Source organism: Mytilus galloprovincialis, chromosome 11, assembly GCF_965363235.1.
Source record: "Mytilus galloprovincialis chromosome 11, xbMytGall1.hap1.1, whole genome shotgun sequence".
Taxonomy (NCBI): Eukaryota; Metazoa; Mollusca; class Bivalvia; order Mytilida; family Mytilidae; genus Mytilus; species Mytilus galloprovincialis.
Genome location: NC_134848.1, coordinates 18,657,996 through 18,676,259, shown reverse-complemented (window position 1 = coordinate 18,676,259; position 18,264 = coordinate 18,657,996). Strand labels below are relative to the sequence as shown.

At 33.3% G+C, this 18,264-nt stretch overlaps 1 protein-coding gene across 1 annotated transcript; it reads right to left on the bottom strand.

Moving 5' to 3' along the window:
• Positions 1-15,405: 15,405 nt before the first annotated feature.
• LOC143051787 (uncharacterized) lies at positions 15,406-17,939 on the bottom strand. The gene is made up of 4 exons (XM_076224724.1): positions 17,284-17,939; positions 16,448-16,505; positions 16,216-16,302; positions 15,406-15,744 (listed from the first exon to the last, which is right to left on the bottom strand). The coding sequence occupies exons 1-4, from the start codon at positions 17,602-17,604 to the stop codon at positions 15,494-15,496; spliced, it is 717 nt and encodes a 238-aa protein (XP_076080839.1). The 5' UTR covers positions 17,605-17,939; the 3' UTR covers positions 15,406-15,493.
• Positions 17,940-18,264: the final 325 nt, after the last annotated feature.

The window sequence follows — 18,264 nt, the reverse complement described above, 5'->3', positions numbered from 1 at the left end:
ATGGTTCGCATGAATTTACCCGGAGAATGATATAAATGCTGAGTAAGCATTAAAAGACTTATGTTTTGATGATGAGATTTTACCGTAAATAAATTTAAAACTTCCACATCGTTCACTGCTGTTGCGAGCAAATCGTCTAAAACCAGAAGCATGTGTTCCCTTTTTTCTGATCATGCATCCACTTGATCACTGCTTGGTAAACCTTCATGAAAAGTTATATTGTTTATTTCTTTTTCCATACTTGTGAATACTTCTTGATAAACAGAATACCCCAAGGGTGACTGGGGTATAGAAATATGGTCACTTGGTCTTCTCCCGACCGGCAGTAAAACGCTTGCCGAAGTGGGGCGTCCGTTTGGCTGTGCGGGATGTATCAAGTTCGCAGTCACGTCCGGTCAGAAGAGGGACGTTAAATGCGATGCCTCGTACGTTAAGAACCCTTGCAACAACTCTTTGAGGGGTCCGTAGGTGGCCTGTTGCAAGGCAAAATTTATATCCCTATCCAATATATCCTCATTTTCCAGTGGCAGTTCAAATTTCCCCGACCATCATCCTAGATGGCCTCTATTACAACAACCTACCTATTGTATTTATTGTGAACTTGTTCTCGTCCTGAATATGCATGAAATATTTGCCACTGGACGTTAAGCAACCAACAATCAATCAATGATAAACAGAATAGCAATATACAATTTTTACAGGAGGGGATGAAAACATACCCCCAGCTTGTTTAATTATGCGAAAAGTCAACACAGTTTTTCCACTTTGTGTCGGTCCCACAATTAAAATAGAACATGGTGCTTGGAAAGGTAAAAGCGTACGATCTCCACTTGACATGGTCTGAGTTTTTTTCAGTTTTAATTTCCCCACAAATGACTGAAATAAAGTTGAAGTTCGAGTTTTATATGTTTGATACATAAGTAGTTTTTGTTGTTTTGTTTTTTTTTCTTTTTCTTTTTTACATATATTTAGCTTCTTTTGTTATATTTTTGGTATGGTTTTTTATTATTTTATTTTTTTTTACGTGTTTTGCTTCGATGTTCCTTTTTGATGTGTTTATCTTCCGTTCTCAACCATTAATGCAAAAAACTGTTAAAAATCATTTGGTCACAGAATAATGAAAACCAACATTGTAAAACCAAATCGTGAAAGAAAAGCCTCAGTTCTACCATCAAATTTCAAAAAGAAAACAAGCTAAGAAATATTTATTGAACGCACAAAATTTCAAACATGAATACAAGAACATAAATAATAAATAAAATTACATACAATGTACAATATATGAAGAAAAAAAAAGAATGTCATATTAAGTGTTCACGTGATTTGATTCTTTTTTCCATTAATCGGTAAACAGTGTCTTTTATTGGTTGACTACGTAATCTATCCAATACAATCACGTTAAGTAAGAAGTAATTGCATACAAATTCTGATGACATGTTCAGTTTTTTTACGTCTTCTCTGAATTTAATCAACACATCTAAAAGTGAAAACGAATGACATGCTGTTTCAAAATGTCTTTCCAAGTGCTCCTGCTCTCCATTCATCAAACATTCGTGGTTATGTTGACTGGGGTGTTCAACTTGGCAACCAGAACACGTTTCTTTCGTTTTCTTTGTTATCAAGTCATGTAACACCTCGGCAAAAGAATAGATCAAGACTGTAGTTAGAAGCTTCTTCTCCATACCCGACATGATGACTGTTCTCAAAATAAATGTTTAGTGATCTTCAATAAAAGAATGTAGAAACAGTATACTCTCTTTCAGATTACACAGTTTTAAGCATACGTCTCTGTTGATTTTGGTTTTTTTACCCTTTACAACGATATGAATTAAGGTCTTTTGCTGTAGTCGTCTTCCTGTTTTCTTAATAATTACTTTAGTCTCGTCGTCAATGGTAAACACAGCTTCTCTCTTCAATAAATTTGTGTCAAGCCGTTCGTAATCACGTTTGGTTGCTTCTCTCACCAAATCAATTTGACACTGAGTCATGGTGACTGTGGTGTTTTTATATACGGTGGTTTAAATACAGGTCTAAGTGAGGATACGGTGATGTAACATTACTATATATAGATATGACGCAATAATATTCATGCGTGGGAGTCAAAACATAATCGTGCATGTTATGACATGTTTTTAGAATTAAACTTTTCGGATGGATGGATTTGGTAAAATATATCCAGTACACCCACTCAATAAACTAATCCATAATTCACTGTTTTCATTTTGCATTGTTATATTAACAAGTGATGCTATTACAATTGTTATTACAATAATTATTTGACAGAAATACACGATTTCTGCTTTGGGTATATTTTCTCCCATGAAACGCCAAGTCGTTTGTGTGCTCTCCGTATTACTTCTTGTCTCTTCCATGTTGTTAAGTGTAATAAAGGAACCACGTCGCTTATCACTCATGGCTTTAAATACCTTTTCAAAAACAAAACAAAAAAAAACAAAAACAAAAAAATCAAAAATCTTTTCTCTTTCAATTAATGATTAATGATTGAAGGTTAAGAACACATTAGAAAGAAGTTCCTTCTTCCACTGTTCAATCTCCTTCTTTTCCACACAAAAATTATATAATTTAAACAATGTTTGTTTTTTTAACTTACAAAGATATATATACATTCTCCCTTTTCGCTCCTCGAACACGAAAACGTTATATATCATCTCTATCTCATTCATTATTTGTATTAAAATGGAATATATGAGAAAAAAAGTCTTAAAAAGGAACGAAAGATACCAGAATGGCACTCAAATTCATAAAATGAAAAAAATAAAATAAACTGACAACATCGAGGGTAAAAAAAGACAAACTAACAATGATTGTTAAACGTACAGTGACAAATATTACATTTAGTAACACTCAATCATTTTAAATAAAAAAAGAAAAAAAAGAAAACAACAACAAACTATAGATTCTTTTTTAATTATTTGGGTGGTCCTTAAAAGGACCTTACACAATTGTGTAAATTTTTATCATCTATTCTTCATTTTCAAGTGGTGTGTAGATGTCTAAGTATTCCACTAATACTGCGTTAAAATCATGACTGCAGAAAAACAAATCTTCCATAAATTCTTCATGGTCGTCATAGAAAAACAACACACATATTGTTATGTTACCCGTTCTCCATGTTCCTACTGGCCAATTTGAATGATGCTCTCGTCGCTTTGGAACAACTTCGTTTCGTATCAAATTTGATCTTATTGGGTTTAAATGACGGAAACGACCATTCACTTCTCTCTGGAAGATAGAATTACAAATGTTAAACATAGGAGGAATCATTGTTTATAAAAAAAGTATATAACTCTGATGTATGAAAAATATAAAGTTATGTATGAATAAACATTTCACTATACTTTCCTTGATGCTTAAGCACTCCTTTATAAAGAAAAAAAAGGGGGGTTAAACTAGATTAGAAAAATATATCTTAGCAACTCAAATCATTAAGGATTTTTATATTCGAGGATTAAATACAATCAATAAAGATCAATTTTAAATACCCCCCCCCCCAAAAAAAAAAAATCAATAATAGCACAGGATTAGAATTTAAATACCCTATGCGTGTTGTTTCATATAAAAAAAAAGGGGGAATTATCTTCTCAGATAAGTGATTATGTTTTTTTGTGTTTTTTTTTTATATATAAAGCAAGTAAAAGTATAAACTACACCTGTTTTGGGTTTGTTTTCAAACATAACTAACAGACATACTTATAATCAAGCTCGAGATATCAATCTAGTAATGGAAGGTGCAAATGGAAATTTAGTTGATCAATAGGCACAAGCTTTATCAAGTGATGTATTAAACACATTACAACAACTTCCTATAGAAGACTTTGTCAAGGTTCTTCACTCAGCTGAAGAAAAAAGGAATAGTGAAGACTTCAGATGTACAATATGTGGTAAAAGATATTTACAAAAACGTAACCTACTTCGCCACAAAGCAGAACACACACATCAGTACAAGTGTACCCCATGTAGCTATGTAACAAACAGAAAGGACACTTGGATCAAACACACGAAGTCGAAAAGACATTTGAAAAATCATGAAACTTGCAACAGCGAGAGCAATAAGTCTACAGAAACACCATCGAAAAAAAAGAAGAAAAATGTAGGAGGTGACAATTTTACGATGAATGCACACCCATTAGCAGGACCCAGCAGCGATGCGGAACGAAAAGGAGTCGACAATTTCACGGTGAATGGAGACCCATTAGCAAGACCAAGCAGCGTTGCGACACGAAATGACGGTGAGGAAGCTACCATAAACATCAAGGGAGGCGCTACACGAAGCAGGAAGGCGCTAAATGACAGCGTGAAAGTGGTTGAACTACAACCTTCCACACAAGATGAACGTTATGATCTTATTCATTTCATGAGAGAAAAGCGGGAAAAAATCATGTCGCTTCTACAGGATCGACGAAAAGAGGGTAACATAAATTTTTTTCTCAATGTTCAAGTGAGAATGATTAAATATGGTGTGGATGGGACATACGAAGAGCAGGTACCATTCTTTCGAAGCAATGCAAAAACTGTAATGGAGAGTGGGAATGAAGAAGAAGACGCATTAGAACACACCTTAAATGAGAGCTTACAGAAAATTTTCACTAGCATGGAAGAGTTTCTAAAAAACGGAAGCGGATATCAAATGGAAGAAGTACTTCAACTACAAGTAACCATCATAAAATACAAACCTTTGTATGCAGGTAGTTATATTCATTTACCAAAATCGTTGAATTGGGCGAACTGTCTGTTGAATGTGATGAATGAAGATGATCGCTGTTTCATGTGGAGCGTGTTAGCCAGTCTTCACCCACCAAACGAGGGAGAGATGCAACCAGAACAAGTGCACCACTATCAAACATACATCGATAGGATTGATGTGACAGGGATACAATTTCCGACACCAATATCACAGATTGCAAAGTTTGAGCGACAGAACGCAACCATTTCAATTAATGTGTTCGGTTATGAAGAGAGGAATGATGAAATTTATCCATTGTTCATAACCAAAAAGACTAAGTGTCATCACATAAATTTGTTGTATATGAGGAAAGACGATAATCAATCACATTATGTGTTGATAACTAATTTCAACAGGTTTCTATCTAGAGTTAAAAAACACCATGGTGAAACTTTTTTCTGTTATCATTGTCTCCAAGGATTTTAATATAGAAAACAGAGTTTTGATGAAACATCAAGAGGAGTGTAAGCAGGTAGATTTCCAAAAAATCTCACTTCCGAAAGAGGGGGAGGTGTTAGAATTTAATGAATATAAGAAGACGGAAAGACACCCGTTTGTCATTTACGCTGACTTTGAATGTTTGACTAGAAAAGTAGATACCTGTGAGCAGAATCCGGAGGTTTCCAACACCAATAGATACCAACAAATGGAGGCTTACAGTTTCGGATATCAGAGAGTTTCCATCGACAAGCGGTATGAGAAACCACCTGTCATTTATCGTGGACCTGATGTGATTGAAACTTTCATTGATGCCTTATTGGAAGAGGAAAGAGAGATTGTGGGTATCCTATCTCACAATGAACCAATGATAGTCAATGAATTCGTGCAAATGGAGTACAATCTCGCAACCATATGCTTCACATGTCGAAAACCTTTCAGCACTAAAAACAGGAAGGTTATACACCATTCTCATTTAACGGGGGAAGTGATTGGAATAGCGTGCAATGATTGTAATTTAAAAATGAAAGTACCAAATTTCATTCCGGTAGTCATACATAACCTAAAAGGTTTTGATGCCAATCTAATCATGACAAAGATTGGAAAGTACAAAGAGCACGTTATAAACGTCGTTCCATACAACAAGGAAAAGTATCTATCGTTTACATTGGGACACCTACGATTTATAGACTCGCTTCAGTTTTTGAACGAGTCGTTAGCATCGTTGACGAAAAATCTGGCACAAGAAGGAGAGAAACATTTCGTTTTCTTAAGAAAATCTTTCCCAAACCCAGAGCATTTTTCCATGTTGTTGCGGAAGGGTGTTTTCCCATATGACTACGTCGACGAGGAGAGTAAATTGAAGGAGAGAAGCTTGCCCAGCAAAGAGAATTTTTATAGTCGATTGTCAGAGGAACACATCAGCGAAGAGGACTTTCACTTTGCCAACAAAGTATGAGAGAAGATGAATGTAAAGACGTTAGGTGAATATTCTGACATATACCTTCGAATGGACGTTGCGCAGTCCTCTCTGACATTTTCGAAAGATTTAGAGACATCTCTCTTCGCGACTACCAACTTGATCCATGTTATTATTATACGACCCCCGGATTAAGTTGGTCCGCCATGCTAAAGAAGACTGGTGTTGTTTTGGACCTCATTACAGACATCGATATGTTGTTGTTCATTGAGAAGGGGTTGCGAGGGGGAGTGTCCAGCATATTCCATCGATATGCAAAAGCCAACAATCCCTACCTTATCGATGATTATGATCCGAGTAAAGAAACATCGTACCTGGGATATTTCGATGCCAATAACCTTTATGGATGGGCAATGAGTCAACCCCTTCCCTATGGATTTTTCAGTTGGGTGAATGAAGGAGAAGACATAGAAAAGCTCAAGAACAACATTGGATCATTGACACCTAATTCCAATGAGGGTTACATATTAGAAGTTGATTTAGAGTACCCCCCTGCCTTACACGATGAACACTCTGATTTCCCGTTGGCCCCTGAACGACAGACCATTCGCACTGAGGACCTTTCACCCTACTCTCGTAAGATGCTTGAGGAATTATTTGGAAAGAAGACGTTGGGTTCGTGTGAAAAGTTGGTACCGAATTTACACGACAAGGAAAATATGTGATTCATTACCGCAACCTACAATTGTATTTGGAATTGGGAATGCGACTAAAGAAAGTGCACAGAGTTTTAAAGTTTAGACAGAGCCCCTGGTTGAAAACTTACATCGATTTCAACACCAACAAAAGGAAACAAGCCACAAACGAGTTCGAAAAAATGTACTACAAGTTATTAAACAACAGCATATTTGGTAGGTCGTTAATGAACATCCGTAAACACGTCAACGTTAAGCTCTGTCACACAGAAAAAAAGTTCCTGAAATATACGGCGAGACCATCTTTCAAATCGTGTACGGTTTTTAACGAGGATCTAGTAGCAGTTGAAAACCTGCGCACAGATATTTTAATGAATCAACCAGTCTACGTAGGCTTCAGCATTCTCGACCTGTCCAAGCACTTGATGTATGACTTTCATTACAAACATATGAAGACGTTATATGGTGAAAAAATACGACTCTGTTTCACTGACACAGATAGTTTCCTGTACCACATTCAAACCGAAGACATGTATGACGATATGATGGAATATCAAGACATGTTTGACACCAGCGAGTATGATGAAGCCCACATGTTACACAGCAATCATAACAAAAAAGTATTAGGGAAATTTAAAGACGAAACGAAAGGTGTACCTATAAGTGAATTCGTAGGTTTACGAGCTAAAATGTACTCGTATGCATTCGAAGGGGGAGAGAAACATACGGCAAAAGGTATCACGAAATCTGCCTCTCGTTCACTAAAACATGAAATGTATAAACACTGCTTGTTAGAGAAAAATGTATATCGCACGCGCATGAATACAATACGAAGCGATAACCATAAAATATTTGCACAAACCATGATTAAGACGAGTCTAGTTCCTTTCGATGACAAACGATGGATCCTGGACGATGGAATTACCACACGAGCCTATGGACACAAAAACAACACTAATATTTAATTATTTTCCATTTGTAAATACGTTATTTTATTTTTTAGTTTGTTTGTATTTGTTATGATGTATGATGTAAATACTGAAGTGTATGTCTTTTTCTTTTTTTTTCCATTGCATAGTGTTTTGTTTTGTGTGATTGTTTATTTGTATTTATATATCACTGACTATTCTCATGTATTGAGTAGAACAAGAGTGCACACGCTGAAATGTCTCGCCTTCTTTACTTATCATTGATATTATGTTGATAGTCCTAAGTATAAAGCTTTATTAAAGACTGTCACATAAACTTAACATTAACCAAGATAACAAAACAAAGACCAATGAACCATGAAAATGAGTTCAAGGTCAGATGAACCATGCCAGGCAGACATGTACAGCTAACAATGCTTCCATACAACAAATATAGTTGACCTATTACTTATAGTTTAAAAAAAATAGACCAAAACACAAAAACTTAACACTGAGCAATGAACCATGAAAATGAGGTCAAGGTCAAATAAAACCTACGCGACTGACATATAGATCATAAAATATTTCCATACACCAAATATAGTTGACCTATGGCATATAGTATTAGATAAAAAGACCAAAACTCAAAAACTTAACTTTGACCACTGAACCATGAAAATGAGGTCAAGGTCAGATGACATCTGCCCGCTAGACGTGTACACCTTACAATCATTCCATACAACAAATATAGAAGATCTATTGCATAAAGTATGAAAAAAACAGACCAAAACACAAAAATCTAACTATAACCACTGAACCATGAAAATGAGGTCAAGGTCAGATGACATCTGCCAGTTGGACATGTACACCTTACAGTCCTTCCATACACCGAATATACTAGCCCTATTGCTTATAGTATCTGAGATATGGACTTGACCACCAAAACTTAACCTTGTTCACTGATCCATGAAATGAGGTCGAGGTCAAGTGAAAACTGTCTGACGGGCATGAGGACCTTGCAAGGTACGCACATACCAAATATAGTTATCCAATTAGTTATAATAAGAGAGAATTTAACATTACAAAAAATATTAACTTTTTTTTCAAGTGGTCACTGAACCATGAAAATGAGGTCAAGGACATTGGACATGTGACTGACGGAAAGTTCGTAACATGAGGCATCTATATACAAAGTATGAAGCATCCAGGTCTTCTACCTTCTAAAATATAAAGCTTTTAAGAAGTTAGCTAACGCCGCCGCCGTAGCCGCCGCCGCCGCCGGATCACTATCCCTATGTCGAGCTTTCTGCAACAAAAGTTGCAGGCTCGACAAAAATCAAATAAAAAAAATCAAGAAATCAACATTGACTCATTATTTATTCATATGGTGTGTTATAATATAACAAGAAAATACAACAAACAGTATTAGGTATAATTTTAGTGTTCTACTTTGATCTGACGATTTTCCGTTATTTCAAAATAGCCAGAGTTTTCGGCTAAAATGAGTAAAGAGACAGTTTCTGGTAAGGGTGTTGCAAAATGACATTCAAGTCTGACTTTTCCTTGCTTTACCAGTGACAGATAGTTGGCATCTGAAAAGTGAGGTTGTAAATCGAAACAGAATAAAGCATATCCATTGTTGAAGTCCGATCTAGTTATTTCATTCCCCGCATCTCCGCCCCACTTTCCACAGTTTTCAAACATTTTAACGTACGCTGCAACATTTGTTGCACCCCGGTCTTCGTTAAATTGAAGTTTCAGAGGAATTCCATCTACAGGAACTCCATCACAGTACAGAGTTATTTGTTGTAAGTCAAAATGTTGAAAATTCCATGGATTGAGTTGATAATCACCGTTCACGGCGTTTGTCGAAGTTAGACCCATAATGATTCGTTTTGGTTTCACGTCTTGGAAAATGTTCTCCAACACTGCATTCGTACTACCCATCATAAGAGTGATATGTTTCATTACTGTTTTTGTATAGGGATATTTAGCATTTGTTGATTTCAATGCTTCCGAATGAGCAAAAATGATTGCCGGATTGACCTTAATTTTACACACTTTAACGACAATATCTTCAATGACAACATCATAGTCAGCATCGTCTTCGCTCGACATTAGACAGAAACTCGGTTTACTTCTGAAAAGTTTCAATTTAACGTCTACCATATTCATTAAGTAACGATCCATTTCAAAGAGATCGTGAAACAACATTCCCTCCATATCAAGGCTCTTATAATTACCTATCAGTTTTTTCCTTTCGTAAAGACCCGTGTTAGTGTCAAAAGAGTCCATGTGTCCACTTCTGTCCTTATAAAACAACGCACCTGTTAGTTGTGATGCTTTTGCATCTTGTCCATAATCGAGTAGCGTTTTCATCATGCATTTGTACGAGTAGTTGGTATTACTGGATGCTAGCAGTGAACCTTGTAGGTAACAGTCGACTTGAGAAAAAAGTGCATAGAAAAATCCATTTACTGGTGCCACCTTCGAATCTATAGCGATATTGTCTCCATTGCTATGTTTAACACGCAACTTAACATACAGTTTCGATCGTCTAAGGTCAATGTATTCTAGTCCGTTCTGAGCACACAGATTAAATTCTATTGGGTTGTAGGCTGTTACTTGTGATGTAGGACGACATTCTTCATACGAAATTGATTCAACTCCTAACTGGTATGGAGGTATCTCGAAAACTTCTAATTGTGAAGGAATAGCTTCGGTGAAGTTGTTCTGTGATGTTAGTAAAGCCATTCTTAATTGGAAAAAACGTCTCGTTTCGGTTGTCTTTTCTTTTTGCGGATATTAGCTCCACTGCTGCTTGCCTTAGGACTGGTCTTTCGTTTACGTTTTTTTCCTTTTATCTGCAAACCCTCATCTTCTAAAGACTCTTTAGCCATTTCAACCATTTGTGCACTTGGACTAACTAGACGAAGATTACACTTTTCGTTAGATTTCGACAACGATGACGATAATCTTTGGTTCTGAATAGGTATCATAAAAGACCCATTACGTCCGGTATTTTTCATGTGATTTATATACGTTTTATTATTCCCCTGCACAACATTTTGGTAATATTTTGACCACTTCTCCATGCTTGGAATGTACATTTTGTCCGCATTCATCGTTGACGCTTCTCGGTTTTTTTCTTATATGTAGTGTACAGGACAGACGTTGAGTTAAAAATGACGCTTGTTCTCCACTTTCGTCGAAAATATGTATTTCTATGTCGCGGATTTCAGTTTTTTTCACAGGGACGAAAATAGGGTTAGAAAAAACGTAATTCCAAGTATTGTTTGGTGTAGGAAACACACGTCGTAAAATAAAAAACTGATTGTAAAACAGGCTTACACCCACACACACGTCACAAAACATTTATAGTTCGTGTTTATTTTTTTACAGTCGAAATTTTCTCCTCGCTATAAAAATCCAAAACAGATATTTCCCACTTCCCCTCTAAATACAAAGTGTCACTTAGGTGAACCCTGAAATTTGAAGGTGTATTTTCGGGATAATACTTATTTGATTGGTTGTTGAATAAGAAAATAATATGCTCCTCGTCAATATCACCGTTTTTCATGATAGTGATTGAATGTCTTCCTCGGGAATGTATTGATTATATTTATCAGGCCAACCTTGAAATTTACACAAAAACTCAGTCTTCCCTCGCCTTTTACGCTTTTTAAGAACTTTCTCTACGACCCAGAGTGATGCATCTGATTTATCAACAGCTTGGAGTTCAGCAGAATAATATTCACCTAAAATCATTTCATCGTTATAAAAGGAACCCAATTTATAAATGTTGATGTTCTGCTTTTTAAATCTCCGCACAACTTTAAATATCTCATCCGTCCATTTTTGACTATAACTTCTGTTAAAGATGTGTCGCGTATGAGCAATTCGAACAAGAGAACCTATTTTATATGTGTAACTCTTTCGTCGTTGCATTCTTTTTTTTTCTCTTCAAATCTGCTTCGGTTTTAAGTTGTTTCGTGTTTTTAGTATTTGGTCGTACCTTCTTATCATGTGATTTTTTTTTGTTCAAGTATTGTTGAACCCATACATCCGCTTCGTTTTCTGGTGTAACATCGTTGGGGGCTATGAAGTTTAAGGACCTGTGTGGTGTTGCATTGTAGCTCTTTACAAACTTTTGTAAGTTGTCAATGTACCGATACGTTCTCTTTTTAGTAAAGTAACGATAAAATTTATTTTTTATGGTTTGTATCACACGCTCTGCATAGTTTGCTTTTATCTCGTTTTTAGTAACAAAATGTCGCACTCCCCTGTCCTTGAAAAGTTTTTGGACAACCTTCGACTTGAAACACCCATCCACATCCGAGCGGATCTTGTCTACCTTTGCTGATTGGAGGATTTTTTCAAAAGCTTTGGCTATATCAACACCTTTTTTACTCTTTGATGCTTGCATCCAAAGCCGACGACTAAAACAATCTATGGCAACTAGTATAAAATTAAATCCAGAGTTGCATTGTGATAAATAAAGGCAACAGTAGTATACCGCTGTTCAAAACTCATAAATCCATGGACAAAAAACAAAATCGGGATAACAAACTAAAACCGAGGGAAACGCATTAAATATAAGAGGAGAACAACGACATAACACTAAAATGTAACACACATAGACAAAATCCCACGAGAATAACAAATATAACATATATATATAACATCAAAACCAAATACATGAATTTGGGATAGACAAGTACCGTGACACGTCTTATCGCAATGTGAATTTACACTCAAAAATAAGAGAAAGCAAACGACACAACGTTATAATGTAATACACACAGAAACGAACTATAATATAACAATGACCATATTCCTGACTTGGTACAGGGCATTTTTAAAGGAAAAAATGGTGGGTTGAACCTGGTTTTGTGGCATGCCAAACCTCGCACTTTTATGGCCATGTGAAATATAACATCAAAATGACAACACAGGACTACAATATAAATAAATTGGAGAACACAATTGACAAAGAATCACATGAACAACAGCCAACAAAAGGCAACAAGTTCAAAATTTTAATTCGCCAGAAGTGTATTTTGTCCACACAAGACCTATGTGTGACGCACAGATACAAAAGTTTGAAAGCCGAAACGAGTACAAAGTTGAACAGCATCGAGGACCAAAAGATCAAAAAGGTTGTGCCAAAAACGGCAAGGGTTTTCTGTTAAGTTACTAGAAAATCCCTATAATTTAGAGTAATTTATACTTTTGCAAACAGTAAATTTAATAAAATGAATATTCAAAAAATGTACATGATAAAGCTGAAGTATTAACTAATTACAGGAAACAACTGAAATACATTTACATAACCAGACATTTGAAACACAAAAGTAGACACATCCGAATACGTTTAAACCTCTACGCCAAGTGACGTCATATTTGAAACTGAAAAATGACGAAAAAATGACGTCATTTGAATTAGTAAAACAGAGCATCAAAAATTGAAAAATGACGTAAATTACTTACTTGCATTAGATCAACGTCCATTAAGTTACCAATTCCAGTTGTATACACACGTAATCTCTTAAAAGAACGTCTGGGAGTTTTTTGTAACGAATAATTGTCTTGTGCATTTAACCATCTCTTTATTTTGTGGTAACCGATTTTTTTCCCATCCGCATTAACAATGTGATAAAGTTTGCTAGCTGAGGAAAAAGAACTTGGATTTTCTTTATTGTAATAAATCGGTGCCAAAAGATTGTTCACTTCTTCGTCCATTGTGTTATAATGAACTTATATCCAAACAAACTCTCGAGAAACATCCATACAAAATGAGAATTTTTAAACCAGTGAAAAAAATATCCAATAAAGTTCTTTTTTTTCTCCTTGTATTTTTTTTTATCACAAATGTGTACCTTTGAATACTTTGTGTGTATATTTACCTCTCAAAATCAATGTTCCACTCATAATAATCCATTTTGTGTGTAGCTATAAAATAGCATGTGTGTATACATCTCATTGACATTATTCCACTCATAATAGCACTATAACATAAAAGAGGGACAAAAGATACCAAAGGGACAGTCAAACTCCTAAATCTAAAACAAACTGACAACGCCATGGCTAAAAATGAAAAAAGACAAACAGAAAAACAATAGTACACATGACACAACATAGAAAACTAAAGAATAAACAACACGAACCCCACCAAAAACTAGGGGTGATCTCAGGTGTTCCGGAAGGGTAAGCAGATCCTGCTCCATTTGTCAATAAAGATCTATTGATAAATAAGACAAACAATGGTCAGAGTTGAAAAGTATTTTAATCACTGTGTGACTTTTCTTTTTTTGATTTTACAATTTTAAGAAAAGTTCATTCATTTCAACTCTTACTGTAAATTTAACTAAACAATAAAATCAAGTTTCACTTAAAGGTGAGATATCTGTACATTGTTTTAACAAGTATAATACAAGATTCAAAGTATAAATGTCAAACATACACACACACTTTTAAATACAATACAAGATCAAAAGTACAATCTTTATACACACACACACACACATACATACACTTTTTAAACTATCACATCAAAAGCATAAACTTCACACATACTATTAAAACAATGTCAGAACTTATAATACAAGAAAACATAATATAACAAACTTTATTAGAAACCGAAAACTTTGTGCATAAAGAGAGGTAACTCTATTTTTCATAGAATATCACTTTTCTGTTTAAAACTTTAATAAAATTGCACCATGATATAATAAAAGCACTGTATATGAGAACACATAAAAACTTTGTGCATATTGTTGTCTCTAAAAAATGTGCATAAAGAGAGGTAACTCTAATTTCCATAGAATATCACTTTCTGTTTAAAACTTTATTAAAATTGCACCATTGATTTAATAAAAGCACTATATATGAGAACACAAAAAAAGTTATATGCATATTGTTGTCTCTAAAAAAAATGTGGATAAAGAGAGGTAACTCTACTTTCCATAGAATATCACTTTGTGTTTAAAACTTTAATAAAACTGCACCAATGATATAATAAAAGCACTAAAAATGCAAACATAATATATTATTTTGCACAAGAAGAAGAGGAATGAATTTTGTGTTCACTAATTGAGTAACAAATTACAACACTAATACAATGATATACAATCATTGTAAAATATCAACACTAATACAATGAAAAAGTATGAAGGAAACATAAGAAATTTCTCTTTATGAAAAAAAAACAAACAAGCAATAATTACAAGTGTTAACATGAAATCTATGATGCTTTTGGTTCTTTGATTATTGTATGTTTTACACGACAACCAATCTTTATAAATACTAACCAGCAAAATGAAATTAAAATTCAAAACTTTACAAGTGTTAATGTAATCAATGATAATTTGCTTATCAAAACACAATCTTCAAAGAAAAAAAATGGAGATCTTCAAAGAAAAATTTGGAGCTGAGATTTTCACCATTAATTAAGTGTAATCATGATTTTCAATATATCATTAAAGGAATGAATATCCTTAATAACAAAACTAATTTCAAAGAAAAAAAGTCATGTTTTAATTTGTTTTTGATTCTATGATTATTGCATATTTTTACACGACAACCAATCTTTATAAATACTAACCATTTTTTCAAATGAAATTATAATTAAATTTTCATCATGAATACCCAACAAGAAATTATAATGTTGAAAAAGGAATTGTTTAATTTAATTGAAAAAGTCAGGAGATTGGAAAAAAAAAAGAAAGAGCATCACATCAAACTATTGAAAAGGTAAGTGCAAATGTTTTTTTTTTTTTTATTAATATTTCTAATGATGATATGTTAAACGATCAGGTTGATTTCTTGTTCTTTTTGATCTTTTTGGCTGATTCTTGTTTAACAAATAATACACATATGTTGAAAACTGTTTACAATATTTTTTGAACTTTCTAGAAATAATTAAATGTCTTCCGGTTGTTAAAAAGTAAATGTTCTGTAGGTACCCTATCAAATCTTCTCTAAAAATTGGATTTATTGGTAGAAGGTATAGAACACCAATAACACAAACTGCCAAAATGTCTGGAATGAAAGAAAAAAATCAAATTGAAGAAATTATATTAGTATGTTAAAAAGGAGATTACTTTTGTTTCCTTTCATTTAAAACACAAAATTCAACCTCTGATGATAAATGAGATGTAATGCTAGGTACCCTTTTTAACTCAATACTATTTACATGATAATATGATTTTCTCTTTTTACAATAAGTACATAAAAACTTAACAAAAGAAACAAATAAAATTGTTAAAGAAAACACAGAAAGACAAACGACTACAATTATCCATTTCCTAGGACTTTCTGTTCCTTCGTTAGCTGTAAAAAAAAATATTGTTTATATCATACTTGCTTAATTTATGATAAAAGCTTTATTTTGGAATAAATGGTATATTTTATTTCTTTCTTTTCTCCCACTTACATAATCTTAAATGCTATGTAAATTAAATGATTTTCTTATTTTATTTTAATTTTAAAATCTTTAAAATTATTACTTACAATATATCCTATTGATGTGAGTGGTGTTTCCTTCTTCTTCTTCTTCTTCTTCTTCTATTTCTTTCACCCCAATTATAGTGCTTATTCCTATTTAAATAAAATAAATATTTACTATCAAACACTATAAAAAAAATATCTCTTTTTCTTGAATGTTAATTTACATGTTAGAAGTGTGGTTTATTTTCTTTATTGTCTTTACTTAAATATATGATAATATATACACATATCTTACCTAGTGGCATTTTTTCTGTGGATGTTACATCTTTGCTGTAAGTTTCAATGGTTGTGTCCTGAAAAAGATAACCATATCAATGAATAGTAAACATTATCTTAACTGTTTATTTATTTTTTATTTTTTTCTTCTTCTAGAATGAAGTTATTGATTTAACGTCTTCCAATGAAGAGGAAGCGATGGATGTTGAACAGAGTGCTGCTTGTAAAAGCAATGGTGCATGTGGAAGCACCACTCCTAGTAATAGTTAACAAGAAGATGTAAGTATAACGCATAACTCTTTTATAAATGTAGTTCTTTATATTACAATAATCATAATCAAAATATATTGTTTTAACATGAGAAAAATGTAATTTATAACTAATGAAATAAAGATATTTTTTGTTCTTAAAAGTTTATAAATTAAATGTTTGGTATAGATTACTTCATTTACCTAGACATATATCTCACTATGTTATTTTCCTTTAAAAAGGAGATAATTATTTCATCATTTCTATGTATTTACATGTACATATCATTACAGACATTAGAAAGAGATATAAAACAAGCTAGTGAGATATATCTCAATGTGAGTATTTAAAATATATATTTTTTAATTTTTAATTTCATCATTAACATGATTAATTCATTTCTTTTTAATATCATTATTGTAAATCATCAAATTATATATCATGTGGTTAATTTCCTTAGATGGTCACATGATTTACATTTCCTAATATGGTATACAGAAATATCACGTGCAATCCTTATATGGTTTAACTTCCTAATATGGTCGACATGCTAACCGTTCGACTACTTTTTCACTTGTAAAATCTAATCAAACACAATGTACTTACATACGATGAACATTCTTCCCCATTCACCACTATAATTTTCCCTTGCACTGTGTCACATAGCTCTTTACTAGATAATGATAGTTCGAAAACACAAGAGGCTTTTATGCGCACATTTTCAATCTGATCACTGTTCATTATATGGTTCATCAACACTCTGTTGATAGATCCTTCTATCTCTCCACTAAAGACTTTCTTGACATCATCTCGACAATCTAATATGTCTTCACTTCTATAACATTCAGCTGTATTTGTTGCAACACTTCCCTCATGGCTAAATGACAATAAACAACTCACGACAACAATCAAAAACATGGCGATCATCTTCAATTTCTATAGAGTGTGAAAGGTGAAGGTCAAAGGTGACGACACGTGAGTGAATAAAGGAAAGCTTTTATTATTTTTATCTGATTAAAAGAACGATTTTGTTTTAAAGAAAAAAAGAATTTCATCATATTTTGTTTTGTTTTCTTATCACTGATTTAAATTTTATTTATTACTTAAAAACGAATACTTTATTACAATTGTATATATGTTTTAGGAACCAATGGAAGTGGACCTGATTGATAGTGTGTTGGATGACCAAAAAAGACTATTTTAATGTGCAACAGAACAAAAAAGACAGAAAATATAATATATTAAAGGAGCTGAGATTTTCCCCATTAATTAAGCGTAATCATGATTTTCAATATATCATTAAAGGAATGAATATCCTTAATAACAAAACTAATTTCAGAGAAAAAAAGTCATGTTTTAATTTGTTTTTGATTCTTTGATTATTGCATATTTTACACGACAACCAATCTTTATAAATACTAACCATTTTTTCAAATGAAATTATAATTAAATTTTCATCATGAATACCCAACAAGAAATTATAATGTTGAAAAAGGAATTGTTTATTTTAATTGAAAAAGTCAGGAGATTGGAAAAAAAAGAAAGAGCATCACATCAAACTATTGAAAAGGTAAGTGCCAATGGTTT

What these genes read in the sequence shown, in the direction of transcription:
- LOC143051787 (XM_076224724.1), bottom strand. Translation starts at nt 17,604, where the DNA reads ATGATCGCCATGTTTTTGATTGTTGTCGTGAGTTGTTTATTGTCATTT. An exon ending in GGGAAGAATGTTCATCGTAT is followed by an intron (nt 16,506 to 17,283) that starts GTAAGTACATTG and finishes TATCTTTTTCAG; the next exon opens with GACACAACCATTGAAACTTA. An exon ending in CACAGAAAAAATGCCACTAG is followed by an intron (nt 16,303 to 16,447) that starts GTAAGATATGTG and finishes TTATTTAAATAG; the next exon opens with GAATAAGCACTATAATTGGG.